The sequence below is a fragment of the Thunnus albacares genome, chromosome 13 (assembly GCF_914725855.1).
Source record: "Thunnus albacares chromosome 13, fThuAlb1.1, whole genome shotgun sequence".
In the NCBI taxonomy this organism is placed as follows: Eukaryota; Metazoa; Chordata; class Actinopteri; order Scombriformes; family Scombridae; genus Thunnus; species Thunnus albacares.
Window position 1 is genome coordinate 3182249 of NC_058118.1, and position 23877 is coordinate 3206125.

The following is a 23877-nucleotide window of genomic DNA, read 5'->3' on the forward strand; positions in this document are numbered from 1 at the left end:
GTGTACACTACATTTTAGTTGCACTATACTCAGTGCAACCTGAATAAACTTATCTTTAAACCTGAATAATCTTGTCTTTTGATTTCTTTCCATTAGGAAGAAAACCCTCTAGGGATCAGTTAGCTAAGCTACCAGCAATACAGTATCCAGTATCCAGTCAGGCTGGCTGTCAGGCTGATCTACTTGTTCATATGAAAATCAACAGAAAATATGTTATCACCATCTCTGTTGCGCATAAACATGCTACCAACCCAGTTTGCTTTTCTCAACACATACTAAAGAATTTCTATCTGCTTTCATGTCTCCATTATAGACCAACTTGTGCTTTTTCTCCTAATGTTTTCTTCTAACGTCCCCCCCCCCCCCAACCCCAGCTCCTGCTGTAGTTACTTGTTTGTGTAAAGCAATAATGTTACTTAAACTATGTTATTACTATGCAATGCACATCACTGCAATAGCTTTTGCCTGTTCCCAAATTCAATATAAAATTGTGACAATTTCAATTTACCTCTTGAGTGAACATGCTTCTTTCTTGGCTCTTATTTCCAAAGTGGTGTTGATCATTTCTTCACAGATCTAGGCTCTGAGGCAAATGGAAAGTGATCTGGTTGTCTTTGCGACAATGACACAAACAATAATACCACTTGGAAACCCCGGGGGGGGGGGGGGAGTTGAAAAGTTGTCTGTTTCCACTTTAAATGTTGGGTCTGCCAATATTAGTATGTGCACACATTCTTAAAGGGACACATCTTTTAGGGAGAATAGATTGCCATTAAATTTGGTGTAGATATTCATGGTGACCAGAGGATACTTGTCCAGTACCTCATTTCACGACAAGGAACAGAATCTGTGTCCATGTTGGATTTTCATACTCTATAAATATAAGTGCAGGAGTTGTGTGAGACACTTTTTCGATACGTTTTCACTATTAGGTTTCACTGCAACAGAGTGAATTCAAGCTGACTACAGCAGATGTTCTCTGTCAGTGAGGAATCTATAAACTTTACATCCACCTTTGAAGCCTGCACACAATGTTTGATCTTCATAAGATAGATTTCGGGTTGAGTATCACTTTAAAGCTGAAATCTACGACTTTGCGCACATTCACACTACAGCTAAGTTGATTGAGTGTCTAGTGTTACATTTGTTTGACCTCTAAGGTCAAACCGCTGCTCGTTCATCAACTGCTGCTTCAATCCTGCAGGAGAAAATGTCTATACAAGACATCTGTAGTAATAGCACTACTTCAAAAACATCTGTGCTCTTGTCCGTCCCTTTTGGTACATAGACATGAAATATAAAACACTGCAAAAATAAACCACTTCCACATAAACTCTCGCATCAGGTATGCTTGTAAGCCCTGAAAATTTTTTTGCCATTTCATCCACACTGCAGCTCAGTGGCCATCATCGCCCTGCCTGCCTCTCAGCCTGAAGCAGATGGACTATGAGGGGTTAAACCTCCTGAACCTACCACCATTCCCACTGTGTTGGCTCCCACCCCGATACCAAATATACACACCAATACGCAATGCAGCTCTTGCTCAGTTTGCCCCCAGTGCTTCCAAGTCACAGGCTGGGGAGCAAAGTGACACCATGCCACAAAGTGCCATCTTGTGCCTCCTCTGGTGCCACACTGAGCCCCCTGGCATTTCCAGGCGGGCTTATGTGCCTATGGCCTTATCTCCGGCCCCAAGGGCGCCATGTAGAGGGGGGCCGGCAGGAGCTGGCACCGTCTCGGCTTTGGCACTGACCATTGTTTGTACTATATAACCTCTCTCTCTCTCTGGAGGCAAAGCTCCAAAAGTGTGTCTGTGGGTTTATGTGGGCGCGCAGGCAGACGCACACACACAAGAAGACACAAGTAAAAAGCATACTTGTGGTTTTTCCCTCCACCACCATGGATTAGAGGTTCTTATCCGTGAGAGCAACTGCTGCGCGCAAAGTTGTGTCCCTGATTGTGTGTGTGTGTGTGTGTGTTCGCGTCTGCGGACAGCTGCAGAGAATGTCACCTCCCGAAGGACCACAGCATCAGGAAAGAAAGCAACAGAAAGATGGACATAAAAAAAAAAAAAAAATCGATAGATATCTGTGTGGCCTGTTGTAGACTGAGAGACACTGGTATGAGAGGACTCTCAGAATACACACCAAACCATTTGGACAGCAAACATGACCCTGCACAGCCTCACAGAGAGTTGTTTGAGATGCTGTCCATGTTGGCCTACAAGGGAGCTTGTTACTTTCAACAGCTGCCAGAAATATCTCAAGGGTAAAAATACTAATAATAGTGTCCTAGGTTTTGGGTAAGCACTATCCAAATGTCATGAATTAAGAAAAGCAAAGGCGACTTATCTGGAACAGTGCAAAAAAAAAAAAAACTGATGAAAAAAACATTAGGGATTATTCACGGGGAGTGAGAAAGTTCTAGCATCTGTCGCTGCTCTAACCAGCTCTGTGAAAAGTGATTCACAACTCCTCCAACTATTCTACAAGCTTCCATTTACAGCTTATATCACAAATACCTCGCAGCTTCTGACGCCAATACCTAAACAGAGCAAAGGCGAGGTGAAAGGTAATTCTTTATGCTGCTTGAGGAATGCTTTTAGATAAGGTGACGGACACGATGCACAGATCCCAGCTGTTTATAAAGAGAGAGAATGCTTCATGGACTGTTTTTTTCTGTGGAGGCAGTCAGGGGAAATTCAGCCTGATTATTAGGTTAGGGGCCAGACCCTTTCAGGAAAATATGATGCCTGACTGTGAGCTGTTTGACAGGAGTCTAGAGTTTCACAGATTTTTACTGGGAAGTTCGTTTTGCCTCATTCAACTGGTTTGTGTTAGCACGATGAGAAATTCCTTTTAAAGGGAGGATGACATAAGGAGAGGCCGGAGTGAAGAGAACAGAGGAAATGTTCAAATCTTCACTGGTGTTACTGCAAAAGCTGCTGGCTGTGTGCTGTCAGAAGTAATTTTTGTCTACATTAGTAGATAGCACGGATAACAGATGAAAAAGTTAATTTTGCGTTCCGTATTTTAAGTGTTGTGTGACATGGCTGACAATATCAGCACAACATATACTTTCAAACTGAACAGCACCTGATTTCTAGTCACATTTTTTCCTTACAATGTGACATCAAGCAGCAACAAACTAGCCCGCAACTCTACTTCTATTCATGTAAACTTCCTAGATTTTTAAAGACCTGCTGCTGCTGTCAAAACAGAGTCGTACTTTATATTGATCTTCTAACTATCTGAAAGCAAAGATTTAATTGGTCCTATCTGCATTTCATTAAAGTGCCAGCAGTCACAAGCAGCCCTGCTACAGAGCTAAAAAAAAAAAATCAAGAGGTGTCTGTTGAAAACCCTTTTGACAGGATTTAGTTGTACTTTAAGGAACTAACATCTGCTAGTGAGAAGCTGCCAACTAGCAGTGGCCTTTCCCCTCCTCCCTGCAACAAAGTTTTTCAGCTTTCCTGTCCAATGGCGACAACTGTTATCTTTTTTTTGTTGAAGCTAGCTGTCATCCGTCTACATGAACAGGGCTGGTCGCAGAGGCCTGGTCACAACATGACAGGGGCCGGGCTCTCTGGAGCGGGAGAAGATAGGATGCGATGTCAGAAGGCTGGAGAAGAGGATGAGGGGTGGGGAGGGGGTCCTCAGGGTGCAAGCTGCCAGGAGATCTGACACCAAGGTCAGGGGTGGCGTCTTGAGTTAACTCAGCCGAGTGATGGTGATGATAAGAGACTAGAGAGTCCTTTGAAGCTGCCTCTACCCTTTTCCCGCTTTTTAATGTGCTGCTAATGTTATTACTTGTGAAATCTATATGTGGTTTAATTCTTTTCTTATTACTGGAACTATATGATACATAACACCATGTTTGACAGCTGATATGTGGACGAGCACTGGGCTATCAGCTATCTTTTCTTTTCTATACACACAGTATTGCATTCCTCCTTTTCTTCTCCCTGTGAGTGATGTTCTCTCCAGCTCTGCATTTCAAAAACACTCATGTGCTATTTCTATCTACTTTCATATATTTTTAATGGGGATCATCATAAGTGTCTATCGGCTGATCATCATGAAAACAGGATGATGTAGAGTCGCATGTAATCTGCTCTTCACACTCTTTCAATTCCCATGTGACTCCTCCACTTTCACGCAAAACAACATTCAATTTCTTCTGGTTCAGTCACATCCACACACACACACACCTACACCTGAGTACTCAAGCCCGACAAACAGTAAAAAAAAAAAATCAAAGACACTTACGTGCCACCTCCAACGACGCATTGCGACTGACCGCCTCGCCCAGGTAGTTGCGCGCCACGCACACGTAGACGCCTTCGTCAGGTTTGCTTCGCCTCCCGTGTACGATTCGCAGGAAGAAGAGCGAGCCGCTGGGTAACAGCATCCGGTGGGAGCGTGGGTCCTCGCGATCCGTCTCGACCCGCTCGCCGTCTTTGTACCATTCCACGATCGGAGTCGGCCGTCCTTCGGCCTTACAGTTGAGGGTGGCCGGCTCGCCCTTGGACACAATCAGATCAGATGGATGCTCTATGATCCGAGGAGCGGCGTCCTCTAACCTGGGTCGAGATCCTGGTGGCGAGACAAACACAAAGGTTGAGGGTTAAGATTTTGTTTATTACAAGGCAGCTGTTACTGATGCATTTGTTGTAATGATGGCGATAACATCATTTTAGAAATTCACCAATTTAGAATTCCCAGCAATAGAAATTTGCAGAAACATTTTGCTTCATTGAAACAAGGAGGGGTATAATTATAGCCAACTTTTCTCTGAACCATAGTCTTTTGGTGTTAGCACACGTAATAGACGACAAATATATCTATTCTATCATTTCAAGCACCCTTCCAAAAAAAACTGGAGGTTCAACCATGACAACATGATACATTTAGATCAGACTCAGGATACAAAGTAAAGAGTGTGGTTGCACTGGTGTAGTGTAGGAAGAGGATGAACTATAATAAACACAGAACATTAAAATCTCTCTGTTTACATTCTGGCCACTGAACACAAGAGGCAAGTGGGCGGCACAACTTAGAAAAGCACACTCAGTTGCCCTCTCTTCAAAGCTCTCGAGCTGAACAGCTGCAGATAAACACACAGTTTTATCACCGACAACATGGCTGTGTGAAATGAGCATGTAATGTAATTGCTCAACAGTTACATTCGCAGTGTAAATCAAGAGGATGTGTGAAATTACATGCTCTAAATTCTGCATCTATGAAAGCAAAACCAAATTCTCTGGCAGCGGAGGAGAGGCATAAGAGAAATAAATGTGGTAGAACTGTGCTAATCAGACCCTCACGGGAAAGTAGGCTGACTGAACTACTGAAATATTCAGATATCAAGTTTATAACCAACTCAAATACATGTTCTTGCCGTAGAATAGTTTAAAAGAATCATTTGTATAGCTCTGCATGGGGCGAGTTTCTGTAAACGGCCTATCAGTATGAATGTATTGTGTCGTAGTGGGGTCAGTGCCCTCACAACAGCCTGCAGACTCTCTAGCGTTTTTGCTTTTGAAAGTCTGACTGAAAGAAATAAATGAAGACAGAGACGGAAGCAGACAGAGATGGAGGCAAGGTAATTCCCACAGGTTTTTTGCAAGCTTTGAAATAGCTTCCTCTCCCCCCCCCCACTCCCCTCATCTTTCCTCTTCCTCCTCCATTTTGAATGACAGCGTGGTGGCGGTACAATTATGTATGAATAGCAATAACACAAACTCTAGCACCATGAGGCACAAGTGAAATTTCCCCCCGGAGAGCGCATGAAAGAATGACAACAGGAGGTACGACTTGCCAGTGTTTTTTCACAATAACTGACTTTTGTTCCAGCGATTGTTGCAGCGCTCACGACGTCGCGACAGTGTATTTTTGATTCGTCTCGTCTTCCCACTCAACCGGAGAGAGCTATGCTGTTTTTTTTTAAACTAAAACCGTTTTTCACTGTCACAGCGGTGCACGCTTTAGCCATGCCGTATAGCGTTGTATTACAGTGCTTTCAGAGCATTCGCAGCAGGTGGATGGAAGGAGGCAACATAACAGGAAGACAGAAAACATGAATTGCTATGTTCAGCGTTAAGGAATTTTGTAGCTGCTGCGTAAAAACACAGAAGTCAGTGTCACTTGAGCTTTGTTTCACTCCTGTGATCCCATTCTCGTGAAACAACTCATTACTCAGTTAAAGTTTAAACACATTATGTTCAAACAGGAATTAAATGGAAGTCGGGATGACGGCGTCTTCTATGCACTAGCTAGTGTAGGCTTTTAGTGAGTGAGTAAAAGAGGATGGAGCCACAAGTAAAAGGGCAGGAGACTGTTGCAGTCTATAGGCAAATCTCACACCTGCAGCAGATGATCAAGATAGCAACTTGTTTCCTGTGCTCTTCCTCTCCTATGGACAGATAGCTGGCAATGTGCCTACAGCACAGGCACAGGTATATATACCTCTGCAGACAGTGTAATGCAGGCCCAACATAAGAGGGTCGTAATGGTTTCTTTCCACAGGTGCATGAATGAGAAGGAGTTCAAAGGTTCAGACTGTCCTGATAACACCAGATAAGAAAAGCAGTCAAAATTCCAGCCCTCAAAGTGAATAATCCTCTATAAGGTTTTGGGGGGGGATTAAGAACTCCACTAAAGTGCTTTACGCTGATGGGAATGTAGAGTACTGTCTGATGGTGCTGCACTCCATGCAATTACATTGACCAAGATGGAGAAACAGGAAGCTCTGAATAGGAGGAAATGGTATCGAGGCTTTGAAGTTGCTTCTAGTTAGAATCTAATAGCAGCTGGGCTTCTGTCTGTCATCTACTTTCAAACACTGAAAGCACACCAAAATGTGATCAGATATAGCTTTTAAGTTTTTTTTTTCACAGCTTTTATTGTTAAAAAAACACATTACAACATTTTTTTTTTCTTCTCTCTTTCTTCCTTTGAACATTGACAGTATATTGTCTTGAGTTTCCAGGCTGCGTACAGTGTGCACATTTAATTAAAATCTTCAAAAATGTCTTCAAAAATTAAAAAAAATTAACAAGAAATGTCCACTATAGAGTGTGTGTACTATGGATTCATTCTTTTACATACATATGGACTTTTGTATAACAAAGAATTGGACATTAATTCATATCCAAAAATGAACCGACTATGAGCTCAACTCAACAGAAATCACACCCGAACATTGAGTTGAACTACTAATGAAATACAACAAACTCACTGAAACTCATCTAAAGGCCACTTTACTGTGGGATGTAATGTAGTTTATCAAGTTATTGCTTCATATTTATAAAATGTTTAAAAAAAAAAAGGTTGCACCATTCAGGATGCAAAAGCAAAGAATTTCTGTGCTTGGCAGCATAAAAACAGCTGCTACTCAGTTATAAGTGGTTGTAGTTGAATGCAGTCATTTTGATGGTAGCTGAGTCCTCATGAATGTACATTAACTGCTCGTCAGGAGACAGCTGGCACTGTCCCAAAGTGCCATATTTGGTCCATGGAAGTCTAATCTTATCTGCGCAAATCCTAATACACATGTCTGTGATTTTCTATGGGATGCTACAATGCAGGACAACCCATGATGCGATACATTTGTAAAATAAATAAATAAATAAAAAGCAATATTTTTACAAGGTTCTTTCCTGCGGAATAAAAACTGAAAACGGGCATTATTTTGTTAAGTGCCTCTCCTACCTCAAGGTCTCTGAGCAGTAGATAGAGAGCGTAATAGCTTTTAGGTAATAGCTTTTATATGTATCATGGCTGAACTGAGCCTGTCTGGTCTGGGTTGGGGAGCGTGGGGAGGGAGGGAGTGGGGGGGGGGGGGTGTCTGTGGTGAGAGAGCTCAGCAGGACAGAGCCTTTAAGAGCTGACTCATAAATTTTACAGTCCAAGCTGGTTGGAACAAGTCATGTGGAAATGTAAAGCTGAGTCTTTTTAAAAGGAAGAGGAGACCACCGCACGACTGTGAGCTAAATATCATCAAGAGTACGTTCGAGGGGCAACCGCTGAACCTCAGCTTGTTAAGATGATATGCGTATCATTCGCGGACATTTAAACTTGATGAAATGATCTCTCAGCTACTGTCTTCTACAAATAGAAATGTTCTGCCCCCTTAATCTGTGATGTCACACAGATATACAGCTCAATGAGGGAAAAAAATAGGGAAAAAGTAGCCATGACCGAATCCAAGATGAATTTCCAAGTAGACATTTTGTGAATCTATACTGATAACACTATAATAATAGTGATCTTTGCTTCTTTAGTGCAGCTGCAGGCTTGCAAATTAGTATGACAGTACCTATCTTCATGTTGATAGAGACTGACTGTGCTGACACACAACTCAAGGATATTTGAATTTCTAAGCTGAGTAGTATTCCCCAGTTACCTCTCTCACATTGAGGGTAAATGTATGTAACAGATAAGGGCGAGGCAAGAAAAGATGAACTCAAATTGGGTTCAATGGACAGCTGGAGTCTGGAGAATACCACTGGTTGTGTTGAGATTGTCGTATAATAGGAGAGTCCAGACCCTCTGAGGACCTATTAGCTCCTGCCGATGGTGAAGTACAGCAGGACGGCAGCAACTCTCAAAGTTACATGTGAGCTAATGAAACCACGGGGATGTTGTAGGAGTCTATCCAGTGAGAGCCGGAGTCCGTTTGACGAGAATGATGCATGGAGAGAAGATGAATTACTGCCTAAATTGCAAAGCCAAAAGCGAGCTGTGGCATAATTGGAAGTATTTATGTGTGATTTCCCCTGTAGATCTGATAGTTAATGTAGATAACTAATGTAGATGTGTCAATACAAGGTACAAGGGCTCACTGAACAGTTTGAGTATGAAAATGATGCAAATTCAAGCGGAAACAGTTAGCGGATTAATCGACAGAAAAATCAATCACAGTTATTTCTTTATTTCTTTCATTTTCAAGTAGAAATGCCAATTTGCTGGTTCCAGCTCGTTAAATGTGAGGATTTGCTGCTTTTTCCTTTGTTTTACATAACTTTAAATGGAATATCTGGGTTATGGATTGCTGATCAAACTGGCAGGTCTGGCAAACTGAGACAGAGCTTTTTCACAATTTTCAAACATTTTACAGACAAAACATGTTACGCTATAGCCTTCACAGTCACCAATTCTCAGCTCAAGCCCATTCACACCTCCGAGTCTCCAAGTCATCATGGGAGATCAAACACACATTCAATCCACGTTTGCCATATGACGTGATACTTTGTTGTTGTTGATGCAAGAGGTGTGAAATTGTACAAATGGCATTTATGTATATATAATTATATAATTCTTAATAACTTTTTTTTTTTTACAGTGTTTAGCTTTATAGAACTTCTTTGGTCATAATGAAAACCTCTTTCAGGTATCTTTGCAATTGACAATTTGATATACAGCAGACTAGAAGTTGATGCAAATATCTGTAATTATAGATTTTGATTTGATTGATTATAGTAACCCTGTACTATTATAGAAATGTGTGTTTACCCTTTTATACCAAAGATGCTTAGGGTCATGGACATAGGTCACATAAGTCATGCTGACACACTCCAACCAATGGCTAACATAGTTTCCTGGGCCCTCGCTTCAATTTGAGGGTTATACAATATATGCATCTCCCAATACAAAATAATATACAAACGTGTTGATCAAGCTCTCTTGCTGTGTGATTATATGGCTGGTTGATCCAGCGCAGGAAAACACAACACTGTTTATTTTAATTAATGCTACTCAGCATGAACTTTCCCTGCCTACCTGCTGAATCCAATCTGACAGACTGAATCAAAAAGCTTTATATGATGAACTCTGTATACAGAATATATTTAAACATCAGGACAAATGCATATACAGTGAATGACTGTCAAACAACTTCAAAGTCATTTTAACTGGGGGGGAAAAAGGACGAGGGGATAATAGAGCCTGACAGGGTGACAGAGAAATAGTGCGCAAAGCGAAAGTGCACAAAAAAACGAATGAGAAAAATTGGAACAAAACAGCCACAGGGAGCACAAACTCCTGCTGCAATGTCCTTTCTATAATAGAGGATGGCAAAGTGCTGAGGCAGAACTTTTCCTCATCTAGTACAAGAACAAGTGGCTCGGTGTGTCCCGCTGATATAAAACAAGAACAGAGGACCACTGCCAAACATCTATAGTGAATCCTTCCCCAACCCCCAACTCCCCAGCCTTATTTCACCACAAACACAAGTAGGCTTTCATCCCTAAGCAGATTTACTTCCTCTGAAACAGCAAAAACATCAGAACAACACCCAGTATCTCACACGTATCTTGACTTATATTGAAACGCAACAAAGAGTGGAGGGAGGGGGGTGAGGGTATATTTGCATGTGGGGGTGAGACTGTTGACATCGGTCAAGACAACAAGAAAAGTGCAATCTTATGACTGTCTGCATAAACTTTAAAAAGGTCCCAAAATAGAGATATTTTAAAATAAATGTTGACTTTTTCCTGTTATGGCACAAAATTAGATCCCACATTAACAGTTGTCTTGACTGACAATGTAATGATCTTCCGCAGCTTCTTCTGACATGAGAATAGTTCCACTCCAATTATCCTGAAATTCTTCCCCGCTAAGAAGTCACAGGTCAAATGAGTGACTGTCAACGTGTTTCACGCATGTGATTAGAGATGTGCTCGTCATGCTGGCGCTGTAGACAAACAACCCTCACAGTTAATCATTAAAAAAGGAAACCTGAGGCTAAAATGAAATGAATGTAATTTAAAAAACAGCTGTATGGGTGGTGGAGAATGTTTTTGGAATATGAAGGGGCTGTGAAAAGTTCATTCCGACATCATTTTACTTGACAAGCTGCTCGTTTTGCGTGACTGGCTGTTAAACTGTTTTCTGCACCTTCTGCAGCTCTGTATGTAAATATGCACTTACCCCTGTATGTTTCCCAGACTGCATTTGTCATACACTCAGACACTATTTTTCAAACACAGATGGTATAATGCTCAGATGATGGTCTGACTCATATAATAAATCTGTGAAGTGTACTCACTTTGTCAGATATTTGTACAAGGAATTTCTACAAGGATCTGTTTTGTGGTCAACACAAATCCTCACACCCACTTAGCAACTGTCTGAGGTAGAGGTCTTCCACTCTGGTTCTGTGGAACTGAGACCCGACCTGGGACCTGAGTGGGATCGGCTCCTTTTACTGCCGCAGGTCTGTATGTCAATATGTCCGATACCCGAGTGGATCCGAACAGACCCAAGCGTAAGTGGTATCAGCTCTGATCATGTGGTGCGGTGTGTTTTGAGTGAAAGGAGAATATGAACTGTGAAGTAAAAGGAAAAGGAGAACAAGGATGTAAAACCAACTGGAGCATCAGCTGTTTGCTCCTGTTTTATGCAAATAAGCTACAAAGATGAGAAAAAAGTTCTGACATGGGAACTAAAGCTGAACTTATTTTAGGAAAATCAGTCATCTGCAAGATTTATATTAAGTTAAATTAATTTTGGAATTTGAATCACAGATATTACATTTATTATTAATTATTATTAAATAAAATAAAGAGTAAATAGGTTAGAACATTGTCTCTTTGTCTGTCTATCACCCAGTTGGCTACAGAAGGTTTTATTGTTGGAAGCTACAGCAGGTGGAAAAGGATTTTTAGTATTATATTATATGTTATAAATCTGTGTTTGAAGCATATAAACAAATCATTCATTTCTATGACTTTACATTCCTTCTTAGGGCATTATTATTATAATACTGCTGCTCTTTCCCACTGCAGCTGCTTGTTAATTGATGGCATCATGCTGCCAGCGTTTGTGTTTTCTCTCTGTTAAGGTCGACCGCATTTTGGATCAGGTCTGTTATGTTTGGGTCTATTAGGTCAGGTTTGGCTGTGCTCAGGTCCCCCTCGGGTCCAGTCTCTCTTTTTTGAAAATGAATTAATGCATGCTCAGATAGGTTTTCCACGTGTCTGTTACGGGTCAAGAAGACCTCTAAGCTCAAAGTCCTGCATGCTACCCACCTCCAAGCCAGCCCTACCAGCTCATAGAAGGTGTATGTGTCATCACACATAGGATCAAAAATATTCTGTTCACTGGGGCCCTGCAGGGAAAAGGACATAAAACATGGATGGCACTTCAGCTCTATCAAGTCTCCCACCCAGTCAGGGTGAGAAACGCCTTTCATTTCTACATGAAGGACTTGAAAGTAAATCAGAATACTGCAATATCTCCAAAAGCCTGCACTCCTTATCATTCTGTGGTGAGTTGTGGTATAAGGAAAGATTAAGCCATGCTCTGGCTTAGCAACTAAAATTAAGGCTAAGCTGAGCTAACTCCTAACACTGCACTCAAGATAACCACCCTCCCTTCCCAATTCTGCTTAAAAAAGACATAGCTCTTACTGGCTAAGAAAAGTCTTTTGAATTCCAGTTCAATAGCAATAAAGTACCTGCCAGTGGTGAACTGAAGGAGCTGTATAATCTTTACAGAGGAGACAGATGAATGGCTGGGGTGGAAGAAGTACTGAGATATTTTACTTGTTATACCGAAATGAAAAAAAATACTCTGTTAGAAGTAAAAGTCTGGTATTAAAAATCTTACTTAAGTAAAAGAACAGAAGTATTTGCAGGAAAAACATCTTCAAGTATCAAAAGTAAAAGTACTCACTAGCCCCATTTAGATTATTATATTTATCATATTATTGGAATATTAACACTGATTCATGATGTGTACACGTAAAGCAGCACTTTATTGTTGTCAAGGTAGAGCGAATTCTAGCTAACAACTACTGTTATAGTCTCGATAACAATACATGTTTTATAACTGATCACATGTTTTACATATAAAATATTAATCTGAAAAGAAACAAGTAACTATAGCTGTGAAATCAATGTAGTGGAGTAAAAATATTTTCGAAGTATAAAGTAGCATAAAATGGAAATACTCAACAAAAGTACAAGTATCTCGAAATTGTATGTTAGTAGGCTATAGTACTTGAGTAAATGTACTTAGTTATATCCCACCACTGGAGAGGGGGAGGATCAAAGAAAATTCAACAACTTTCCTATTCCTATCCCTCCCTCATCTGCAATTCTTTTTAGCAAGTCGGCTTCCCTCTTACAGAACTGGTTGTTTTACAGCTTTGTTGCCTCCTCCTCCTTCTCTCCATTCCCTCCAAAGCAACGAGAATTGATTTGCAAATGTGCATTCAAAGTTAAATTGGCAGCAGTGAGGGAGGCAGACTGGAGTGCTTTCTCTGCAGCCTCCTACTCTTTGACCCTGTGGGGACAACAAAATGAGGCACTTGCATGAGAATACAATGTGCCAGCCATAAAGAGAAAACCTCCTTAATTGAGCCTGTGTTGATGCTAAGCATCTAAATGGGCAGGGTCAACTTTGCGAAAGGAAATTGGGTGTTTTTATCATGTCTCTCTCTCGAGGCCATCAACAGCTTGGTGAGTAGAGGCTGAAGCAGCTTCTTTTTTGCTCTCCTCTTTGAGAAGTGGTGATCATGGAAATTGGGAGCAAAAAAAAAAGATGCAAAGTCCCACCGCGGTTCCAAAAAAAAAAAAAAAGCCTTTTCCCACACTGAAAACTCTGTTTCTTGCTCCCAGTATGGCCCCTTCCTCTGGTGAAGCAGCTGAAATGAGTTTTGGCTAGATGTTTTGGGCACGTTGACAAGGCAAGAAGCAGCTTGTTGTGGATGGAGAGCGAACAGTAGCTTCTTTTCTGGTCCAACAGGAATAGACACATGAGCCTCACAGACCATTTTTTTTTTACACAAAAAGTTCCTCATGGTAAAATAGTGCTGAGAGGCTTGGGAGTTGATTAAGCTTTGATTTAGTTCCAAGTGCACAGACAACTCTGAGGGGGCAGCAAAATGTCCTTTTACATGGATATTTTAGCTGTTTTACTTTGACTTTGAAATGCACTTTTCTTGCGGTTTCTGCAGCAAACTGTCATATGAATAATCAAGTATTGACATCTGCAACATATCAAGTATTAACATCGATAATGCAGGGGATGGTTCAGCTAAAATATTCTTATATTTAAACATTCTGAAAACTTTAAATGCAACTCGGAGAAGCATTCAAAAAATAGCAATCCTAAGGACATAAATACAACCAGTCCAACATCCTTCAAATTATCACAAATCCTGCCAAGAGTTGTCAGTTTGAGTTCCAGTAGCCCGCCAGTAACAAGCATCGATTTTCTCCACTGACTTCACCGAGGGGGTTTTGGATCGGCTTTGAAAGAACAAGGGAGCAGCAACTGTATGCGGCGACTGTGCTCTTACTCTTTACTCAGTTTTGCTGTAAGTGTTCTGTGTGATGAGAGCGAGAGGAGACAAGAAGAAATAGAGGGGAAAACACTGGAGGGAAGGAAGTAAGAGGAGATATCACTTATTAGCTGCAGCCATGCTTCACAAGAGAGCAAAAAGAAGAAAAACATGAAGACTGAAAACCGTTTCATCGCGTTTTAGTCTCGAATAACGTGGATCGGATGATTTCTTATCACTAATTATCTATCCATTAGGGTTCGCCGGCGAAGGCGCAGTGTGTTTGCTCGCCCACTCATGCCGGGGAGGAAATCCTCCAGGGGGCTCCATGATGATGATGACCACTGGTGTCCTAACACAGCTGCAGGGAAATGCCACAGCAGCATATTTCAAGATTAGCTCCTGATGTATCTGTGTTTGCTTACACACTCATACACTCAGGCTGAGTGCTATCTGCTCTTAGCTGCCTGACCACATAGATCCCACTCGTCAGACAGAGGGAGGAAGGGGTCGTGACAGAGACTTCCTGAACACTCGAAAGAAAAACAACCGAGATACTGTAAAAAAAATTGGGTTTGTTTGTAATTCTTGCATTAACTGATAATTAGAGTTGACAACCTATTACTGAGGGTAACGACATAAAAAGAAGGTCTAAAACCAAGCTAGACTGTAAGTTTTAGCTCATTTTCCATTCATAAGAAGACCTATCATTTGGGTTTTAGGGGTCAACAGTGAACGATGTCGGGGAGATCTGGAATATAGCGACCTACTCAGCTCAATGACACGCTGCTGCGAGTCCTTCTTTTTCAGCCGAATGATTCAGCACAGAGCGCTCGCACTAAATCTAAAGTTTCATTGATCTTTTTTCATGATGATACACTGCAGGCACTGTAAGGAGACTAGATTATCCTAGCGTAATATGAACGAGCTCTAGTCATATATGAAACACTGAATGTGTAATTGTAATAGAGAAAGATCCTTTTTTTTCATGAGTGTGATCACATAAGCATGAAAGAGGAAAGTGGATAAATGCACCTTTCACTCTTTGCTGAAAAGATGTCAAGGAACATTGGCTCTGACATATAATTAAGACATGAAGTGACGTAAGTGTGTGTGTGTGTGTGAGATTAATTCAAATCCAGCTGCCTGTCAACTGCTCTAAATGCCTCGAATGCTCTTGATTTTTGCAGTGAGTTGCACTTAAGAGATAACAAGTAGAGGAGACACTCTAATTGCCTCGTCACCCAAGTCACATTTCTTTAATAAGCTTTTCCCTTCAGGACGTCATACAGAGCCGTCAATCATCGAACGGAGCTGCAAGGGAGAACAAATAGCCAAAGACACTCTCTAAGTGAATCCTATCCACGAGTCACTTTTTGTGTATCAACACTCCCATCACAAAATAACAGGCACCCAGCAACTGTCACTTTTCACAAAGAGCTGTCCCTGTCACTTCTAAAGCCAGCCATTAAATTATAGACAGTGGCTGTCAAATTCCTTCCACTACAGCTACAGCATCACCTTGATACGCCAGTTTCCGAAAATGATCCACTGTCAGTTGGCACTTTCCCACACTGAGCTTTCAAGTGCCACCGTCTCACAAATGCATCCAACCCGCCGACAAAGTCACAGCGAGCGGTGACAGCTTGCAGCTACGGCTTTCCTTTTTGACTCTGCTGCAGAGTTTTGTCGTGCACTCCGGAAAAAGTCTGTGGACAATAAAAAAACCCGGGTAAACACGACGATTTGAACCGACTGTCTCGCCAGTCGGACGTGATGAAAACCATGAGCTCTCGTTAGACGGGTGGTCAGACAGTGAAGAGACAAAAGGACAGGATGTTGGTTTTGTGTAAAAACAATGCAAAAAAACACTGCTGGGAAATCACCAGGATTATTCCGTTTGTGCAGAGTCAGTTGTTCAGCTACACACTCCGGTTTCTGCATCTCTGCACATATGATTAGAATAATATGTAATGGGATTAAGTAAAAGGAAAATAATTGTTTAATACTCACTGATTTCACTCAACATCAGCAATGAAACTCCATCCGAGTGTCTAATTCTATCACTCCTCAGCTGAAACGATTAGCAACCAAACCGCTCTTAGCGTACATGCTCACTCCTGCAGTAGCCATGCAACCTATTTACAATGTTTTGTAAGACTGTAATGACTTAAAGATTGCATTTATATTGTACAGCAACATCTGTGTGGAAACCCATCTGGTTTGACATCTGGGAGTAAGTGCATGAAGATTTACTATTTAATGACTGTGATAATTATAGACTTTTACAAACCTCTGTTCATGTATTTGTGTCCAAACTGAGGTGAAATGCTTCCCCATTATCCGTTATAAATCATCCATGAACACAATATATGATGTAATACAATGTAAATGCGGTGTAATGTAGTGTGTGTAGGTCAGCTCACTTGTGTAATATTTTTCTCAGTTAATTTAATACCACATCTCTTACACATAGATACATAAAAGACGCCTTTGAAAGCATCGGAGACATTACGGATGCGTCCCATTTTTTTGTGGGCAAAGAGGATGCAGGGAAGGAAGACGCCTCTGGAGATGAAGCTGGCAGATTGTTGAAGTCGGTGTTTGATGGGGACGTTTTGACACAGTGTGTGAATTTATGCGCATCACTTTTTTCACCCCCCCCCTCTCCCCCCATCACTTTAATCCTTCGCCAACGACAGAGAGGAATGTTCCTCCGTCTGGAGAACAAAGCGATTATGATTTTTTATACTTTACATGCAACATGAAACAACACCTGTACCACCTGTATTCTGCAATTAGTAGCTGGATTGTATTATCCTTTGTATTATCATTGTTGTGCGGCACCAAAATAGCCTCCACAATGCAACACTGCCATGAGACTTCATTATAGTCAGACGTCAGCAGCCCGTGGCTCGCCTCCCTCCATGTCTATTTCAGTATTATGACCAGCAAGTGAGAGGTCAGCCTTCCTAAAACCACTGGAACTAATGTTGGGGGCTACCCATCTGTCTACAGCCTGAGGTGGGGGGCTCAGGCGGTATTGTGTCGGGCCCCTCGGGCGGTCACACTTGAGACCTTTAAGGAGAGGGGATAGCTGACTTGTCCTGTCAGCACCCACTGCTAAATACAGTTCCTGCGTAGTTTAGTCCGTTTTCTTTAATGCCCGATGGTGAAGTCTCCGGTGCCCTCATCGTGTGTTTATTTTGGCCCTCGGTGGCAGGAATGTGCAGGGTAGATATCAAGCATTTCCATTATTGGTCTGCAAATGGAGTTGTACAGTGTGAAAACAGCCCGCAGTTCCATTTGGAAAAGGGAAAGTGACGGGGCATGTTTTTTTTTCCTTTCCATTTACCGCAGTTGAATGCACAAATACCTTGTTAATAATGCATCACGAGGCATCGTCAAACTGTTGTGTAATGAATATTTGGGACTTTGAAATTCTATTATCATGGGTTTACATAATGAGTGACTGTTCTATGACAAGCTTGCAGGAATTCAACTCCCATATTTTTTTGATGACTCATTTCTACGGCTAAATTTAGCAAGCCAGCAGCTGCGTTAAAAAAAAAAAAAGGCGGAAATAGGCAAGCTTCAAACAGCAATTTCAGTGCATGATTAACACTGCTGACTCTGTGACCACAGGAAGAGGATGTTTAGTTCCTTGCCCTCCCTCTTGAGTGTTATTTTGTTTTTATCAGCTCACGTAAATTAGGATCCGCATGTACTTTTACTTGCACTTTTGCACTTTTTTATGATTTTCAGGAGATAGAGCTCATTTCAATGTATCATACCAAAGCTATTGACAACCTAATTGATCTCTAAAGAACAGATGGGCAGGCAGGTGGGGGAGGAGGAAAGTACGCTCTGTGTGTGAGTGTGTTTGTTCTCAAAAATGACTACAAAGGTGTCTCTGTTTCCTTTTTTTCTTGGCAGAAAAAAGGAGACATGTTGTCAATACGCCAATAGAAAAAGCCTGAGCCACTGTATGTTGCCTTGTTGTGCTGTTATGAGTCATCCACATTTATACCATCACAAGTCAGTCACAACAATAATGTGGTGATGACTACATGACAAAGACTGTTAACTGGCTTAACTGGCTGCTTGTTAAAGACTATTTTCCAAATCAGATCCAGGTTAAAGGAAAGGTCCACAATTTTTCAAGTCTGTCTTAAAACAACAGTCAGTTGTCCATATGAACAGTGAAAGAGGTTTTCCTTGCTGTAATCATTCCTCCTGTTCATACTGGCTAAAAGATCCCCTTCAAATGTGCTTTCAATGTAAGTGAAAGTAAGTTAACTCATTGCCTTGTGGAATAATAAATAGTTCAAGTTAAGGGTTTCCAATTAATATGTAATCAAACAAACTGGATATTGATCACAGATAGTGAATGATCACCAGATCAGCCAAATTACTAACACGGACATTGTTTCTGGAGGAGATTATGTCATTTTTCAGTGTTACAACCACTAGAATATTCCATTCACCTCCATTGTATTGGGGCAGAGGAATAAATCTCAGAGGCAGATTTCTTAAATCCTGACTAATAGAACCAAATCTTTATGGCTATATACTACTGGCAGTGAGAGAGAAAATATGCTATTATATAATTTGGGTGAACTGACACACTTGATTTTTAGGATAAAAAAAAAAAGTCTGATACTTGTATTCCAAGTAAAAAAGACCATACAGTTACTGGAATATCTCTATGCAATCCCAGCAGCAGCTATAACTCCTGTCAAACTGTCCTTGACCAATCCATTAACGTCCTCCACTGCAATTCACTGTGGATGACAGCATCCCTTGAATGCTTCATGTGAAAACAGGCAACCGCCAGGAACCAGAGAAAGAACTTTAAACAATGAGACGTCTTGGTAATTGCACTATTTCAGCCACATTACACCCCACCGCACTTCCCTCCCTGAAGGAAATGGACTTGTAGACTCAGACTGTAATTACAGTGTGGATATCAAGGTTTGGCACGGGCTATTTGATCTGGTTACTGGTCTGTTTGTGGACATTCATGAGACAACAAGGCAGCTGTCTTCTAGTCACTGCAGTAAAGAGCAAAGCAAACACATGGCCTGTTGACGGTCGTTGGGGAGAGCTGCCGGAGACCTCTGTGTTGACTGATGGTGACGGAGATGACTGACAAGAACAGTACAGACTCCAGTGTCACCTTACTGGCCAAACAGTCTGAGGAGCAGACCCCTGATATGCTACTCTGGCTCCACACGAAGGGGCCCCTCAGATGTGAAAGGGAAAGAGGAAGATGGGCAGCCAGGATGATTCTTAAGTTCATCCTATCACATCCTATAAAGCTCATTTTATCATATTTCTTCTCCTCATATATCCCTGCTTGTACTGATCTGAAGCTTATTCTCCCTTTAATCTAAGTAGCTCTGCATAACAGTGTCAGAATGTGACACAAATCTGAATTTAAATGTAAATTTCAATGAATAAAAAAAAAAAAGTCTCATGGGTAAAAACAGTACAGACTGTTTTAGAAGTCACTGTGTGTTTTGCTAAAGTGAAAATAAGTAGCTTTAATCCAGCCTTTGTAGTCCCAGAGGAGCATCTGGAGTCACTGGAGGAGCACTTTCACAGATGCTGAGTTCATATGCTGTGGGTTCATAGCCAATGTTTACAGCCTTGTAAAAGGAGCCTCAGCAGTAGGGCCAGGCCTGAAGACACCACACTGTCACAAACTATAACATTGCACTTGCGTTGAAAAAATTGCTTTTGTACATCGCAGTCGGGGGTGTTTTTCTGTGTAGAACACAAAAACATAGGTATGCTGACAAAGAGCCTGCAGCCTACTGGTAGCAATTTTACCATTTATACATGTGTTATTGATGGAAGATCTGTGGAGCTGGCATCCAGTCTCATTTAAACAGGTTTTCATCATCTCAGAGGTGACTCAGTCTTCTCAGGCTGTTGGTGTGCCTGTAGTGGTAGCTTTCTCTCCTCATAGCTTAGTGTGAGAGGAACTCAAATTAAAGGCACTGTGTGCATATCAGTCATTAAAAAAGCAATTAGACAACAAAAGCCAGTGTGCTGCTTTGGACATGTGTATCTAGGGACTCAGTGGAGGCCAAAGCCAAGGAAACTAAGCTTCATATTACAGAATACATTTTTATTCACTATCCACGCCTACACAATACAAAACACAAATGCAATCAGATGGAAACTGTTTGACATTTATGATGCAGCATCTGGTGAAGGCTTTTATGCTCACAGAAAGCATACATTTTTTAGCATTGTTGTCAGCTGGGGGGAACTCAAACCCCCAACCCTACCATGCCCAGAGACAACACACTGCATCAGTGCAGGGAAAAACTGAATGGATCGTGCTGTTTCTGTCTCACAATTGCATTGTGCAGAGGATGTGTCTTCTCCTAATGGGCCTAATAATAGAGATAAATGAGCAGACTAGAATCACGACAAAGTCAGATTTCAGTGGGGAGCAGATGCTGGTGTGAATCCACGGTCCCATGGGCAAGACACGCAGTAAAGCTGCATATGGGCTACTCTGATGTCTGCTGGTTTAAGTGGCCTTTTAAATGACATCATCCAAGAGGATTATTAATTTTTTGCATATATAGAAATAAATGCAAGGGTTAAAATTGTTGGATCTATCTATTTACATGTTTTCAACCAGGGGCCCACAACATTATGTCAAGAGGAACCTCAGCAGATTTGTCTTATAACTTTAGTAGGACATATATGGAAAGGATGACATAGTAATAATAATGAAATTAATTTCCTCTCATTCTTATGAGGGACCCTCAGAAACATCACCCAAAACAACCAGCTGAGTCCCTAATTAAACTTACCATATGCCAAAGTTCTGAGTGCAATCAAAACCAGTAGGGGAACCAAAGTCGGGCGGTACTCCATCATACACTCAGATTTTTCATAGGTGTTGCTCACAGTCTTCAGAAAAAGCAGTTTGTAAGACAAGCTGTCCAGCAGCAGTAATGTATCCAAACAGACGTGCAGAGGATTTCCAGTCTATGGGATGAAACCTCCGCAAACAGCATCAAACTCCACAGGCAGCATCTCAGCCGCTGTAGAATGAAATTATGAATTCAAACATCCCACAGTGTAACTTTCTCCCGCTCCAAAAGTCTGCGTCTAATCCCGCGGATAGTCCGAAGGAAAGCAAGCCGCAGGTGAAGAGAGGAGAGGCGGCTGTGAGTGGCAGAAGCGCCCGGTCAGTCCGGTTCTCTCCCGTTTTTACATCAATATCACAGAGGAGAAATGTTCACAACGGCTTCCTCTGAGAGAAAATGAGTCCAAAAGTATATAAAATCATCACGTTAAAAAGAAAACTCCACTTTGTTAAACACAGAGCTCCATCTCTTTCTATACCAACTGCCTGTGCTCCGCTACTAGGGATGGATTACTCCAGCCTCCTCATCACTAAACAACACGCTGAAACAAACCACAGTCAAGTCACACATAGTGGGACTTAAGACTTCCGGTTCTACTTTCAAGATAAAAGTATGATTAGCCAACGTGTTGCAACGAATGCTTTTTTTCAACATATGTGTGATTTCCCAAACAGTCACTATCACAGCACCTATTCATCTCTGTAGGTCTGTGACAAATGGACCGTTTCTCCATCCAGGATGTCAAGCTCAACCGTAAACCCAGGTGATATTTCATAAATATTTATCATTTGTATAATGTCTATTACAAATATCAAGTCACTCATTAGTTAATGTATCACATAAAAGAACAATATTTATGAATTGATGAATTATATTTAATGTTTCATTATTTAAAAGTAATTAGAACACTGCGTGCATGACTTTTTTAAAATTATAATAATTCCACTTTTTGTAATTATGTCCTGCCCTCATTGTTCATTGGTGTTGTCTCAAGTGTGACAAATGTTTTAGTCTGGTGTAATTGTATATTGAAGGGACCCTCACCAAGCATCCGGTCTGGTCTTGGTTAATTGTGTCTGACTTCAACTCCCAGCATTACTCTCTTAAAGGGCCAGTGCACTTAGGAGCTCTCTCTCAGGACCTCTACTAAAAATGCTCTGCTGTTTCAAAGATGATCCTCTCAGAATACTTACAGTGACATAACATTTTTTTTGTATTTTATTTAAAGAAGAAAGAAAAAATATAGTAAACAATATAGCACTCTTAATTTCAGGCTGCATACAGATTCTTAACTTCTTGGAGAAAGGGTGGATGCACAGTGGTCTCACAATCATTAAAATCATTATGTTTAGGCTGGAGCACAACCACGTTTACAGAAATGTCACATATATTAGCTATGGTTTTCAACTTCAGTTTTAACCAGATAGACTGAATATTGCTGTATCATGCTATTTATTTATTTTGATGTGGCCACATGTTCATATCACTCTTGTGGCTAATTGTGGTTGAATGATCAACTTGGTCATAATGGATTAGATGGTAACTTTTCTTAAATGTTAAAGGTAACATCTTACAGAGACATGGATGACAAGATAAAACCATTACCATCATCAAAGCTACAGCAGCATTTTGCATTTTTGAACCATTTGGAGTTTTTTCATGACTTTCACAACATAACGTATAATGTGTTTTGCACTTATATTGTGAGCGGTATCTGATGGCATCTGAGGCCTATTATAATCCTACAGATTCTACTTGGATTAAATCCATTTAGAAAGAACCTTTTTTCATTGAAGTCACACTATTCCGTGTGGTGCAAATGTCAACATTTATCTCAAAGCTGTTATCTAACCACAGAGGCATGAATTATGTTGGCAATGGTATGAATCCAAATTCAAATTTGTCTCACATGTGAAAGACCTTTGATCGTGTCGACTGCGGTGCTATGTATACAAATCAGGCAATGGAAATGACTCAGGCACTAAGAGATACAAACAAACCTCACACACCACTGCAAAATGTCACTATTTATCTGAGCACAGGCTTTGCCTGCACTTGATGGAAAGCGAAAAGCAATATTACATGTGCCAGGAGATATGGCAAACTGCAGCCAATGAGACTTGACGTACCAAGAGCCACAATTCTGCAATGAAGCAATAAGGAATGATTGGATAGAGTGCTGTTGAGCTGAATAAATATTAGGGGTCAGACAGACCTAGTAAACACACAGCTCTTGACATTTATAGAAATGCATTGGATGGTGGTGGTATGCATCAAGCAGCGCATACTAAGATGAGATTTAGCATTTTCTGTCACACTGTTGGGTGAAAAAAAAAAAAAAACTTCCTCATCACTAAAGTCACAGACCGCATTCTACAGGGCTGAGAATAAATACTGTCTTTTTGGGTTCACAGATGCAAAGAGAACCAAGCAGTCCTAAACACCCCTGATATTTCTTTCATGTTTTATGCATGTACATGTTTAATTTAATTGCAGGAACTGATTAATTGAGCATCGCTCTGTGATTGAATAAAACATGATGAGGCCCTCCACTAAATGCATTTCCGTTCGCCTGTGACTGATGCTGCTACTTTGGTGCCTTCGTCAAACATTTGGCGTAGCTGTCAGTGGAATCAAGCACTCCATGAATTTAGACTAATTATCCACATTAGGTGCTGAATTACAACGACAG

The 23877-nt window shown here is 41.1% G+C and overlaps 1 protein-coding gene across 4 annotated transcripts in view; it reads right to left on the reverse strand.

The window, feature by feature from the left end:
- Nucleotides 1-21699, reverse strand: part of robo3 (roundabout, axon guidance receptor, homolog 3 (Drosophila)) — an 87593-nt gene extending 65894 nt beyond the window's left edge. For all 4 annotated transcript variants that reach the window (XM_044371448.1, XM_044371447.1, XM_044371446.1 and 1 more), the window contains exons 1-2: nucleotides 21126-21699; nucleotides 4269-4595 (exon numbers count right to left, since the gene is read on the reverse strand). In XM_044371448.1, coding sequence (XP_044227383.1) covers nucleotides 4269-4595; nucleotides 21126-21192 — 394 coding nt within the window. In that variant the 5' untranslated portion in view covers nucleotides 21193-21699. The remainder of the gene's footprint in view (nucleotides 1-4268; nucleotides 4596-21125) is intronic.
- Between the last annotated feature and the right edge of the window lie 2178 nt (nucleotides 21700-23877).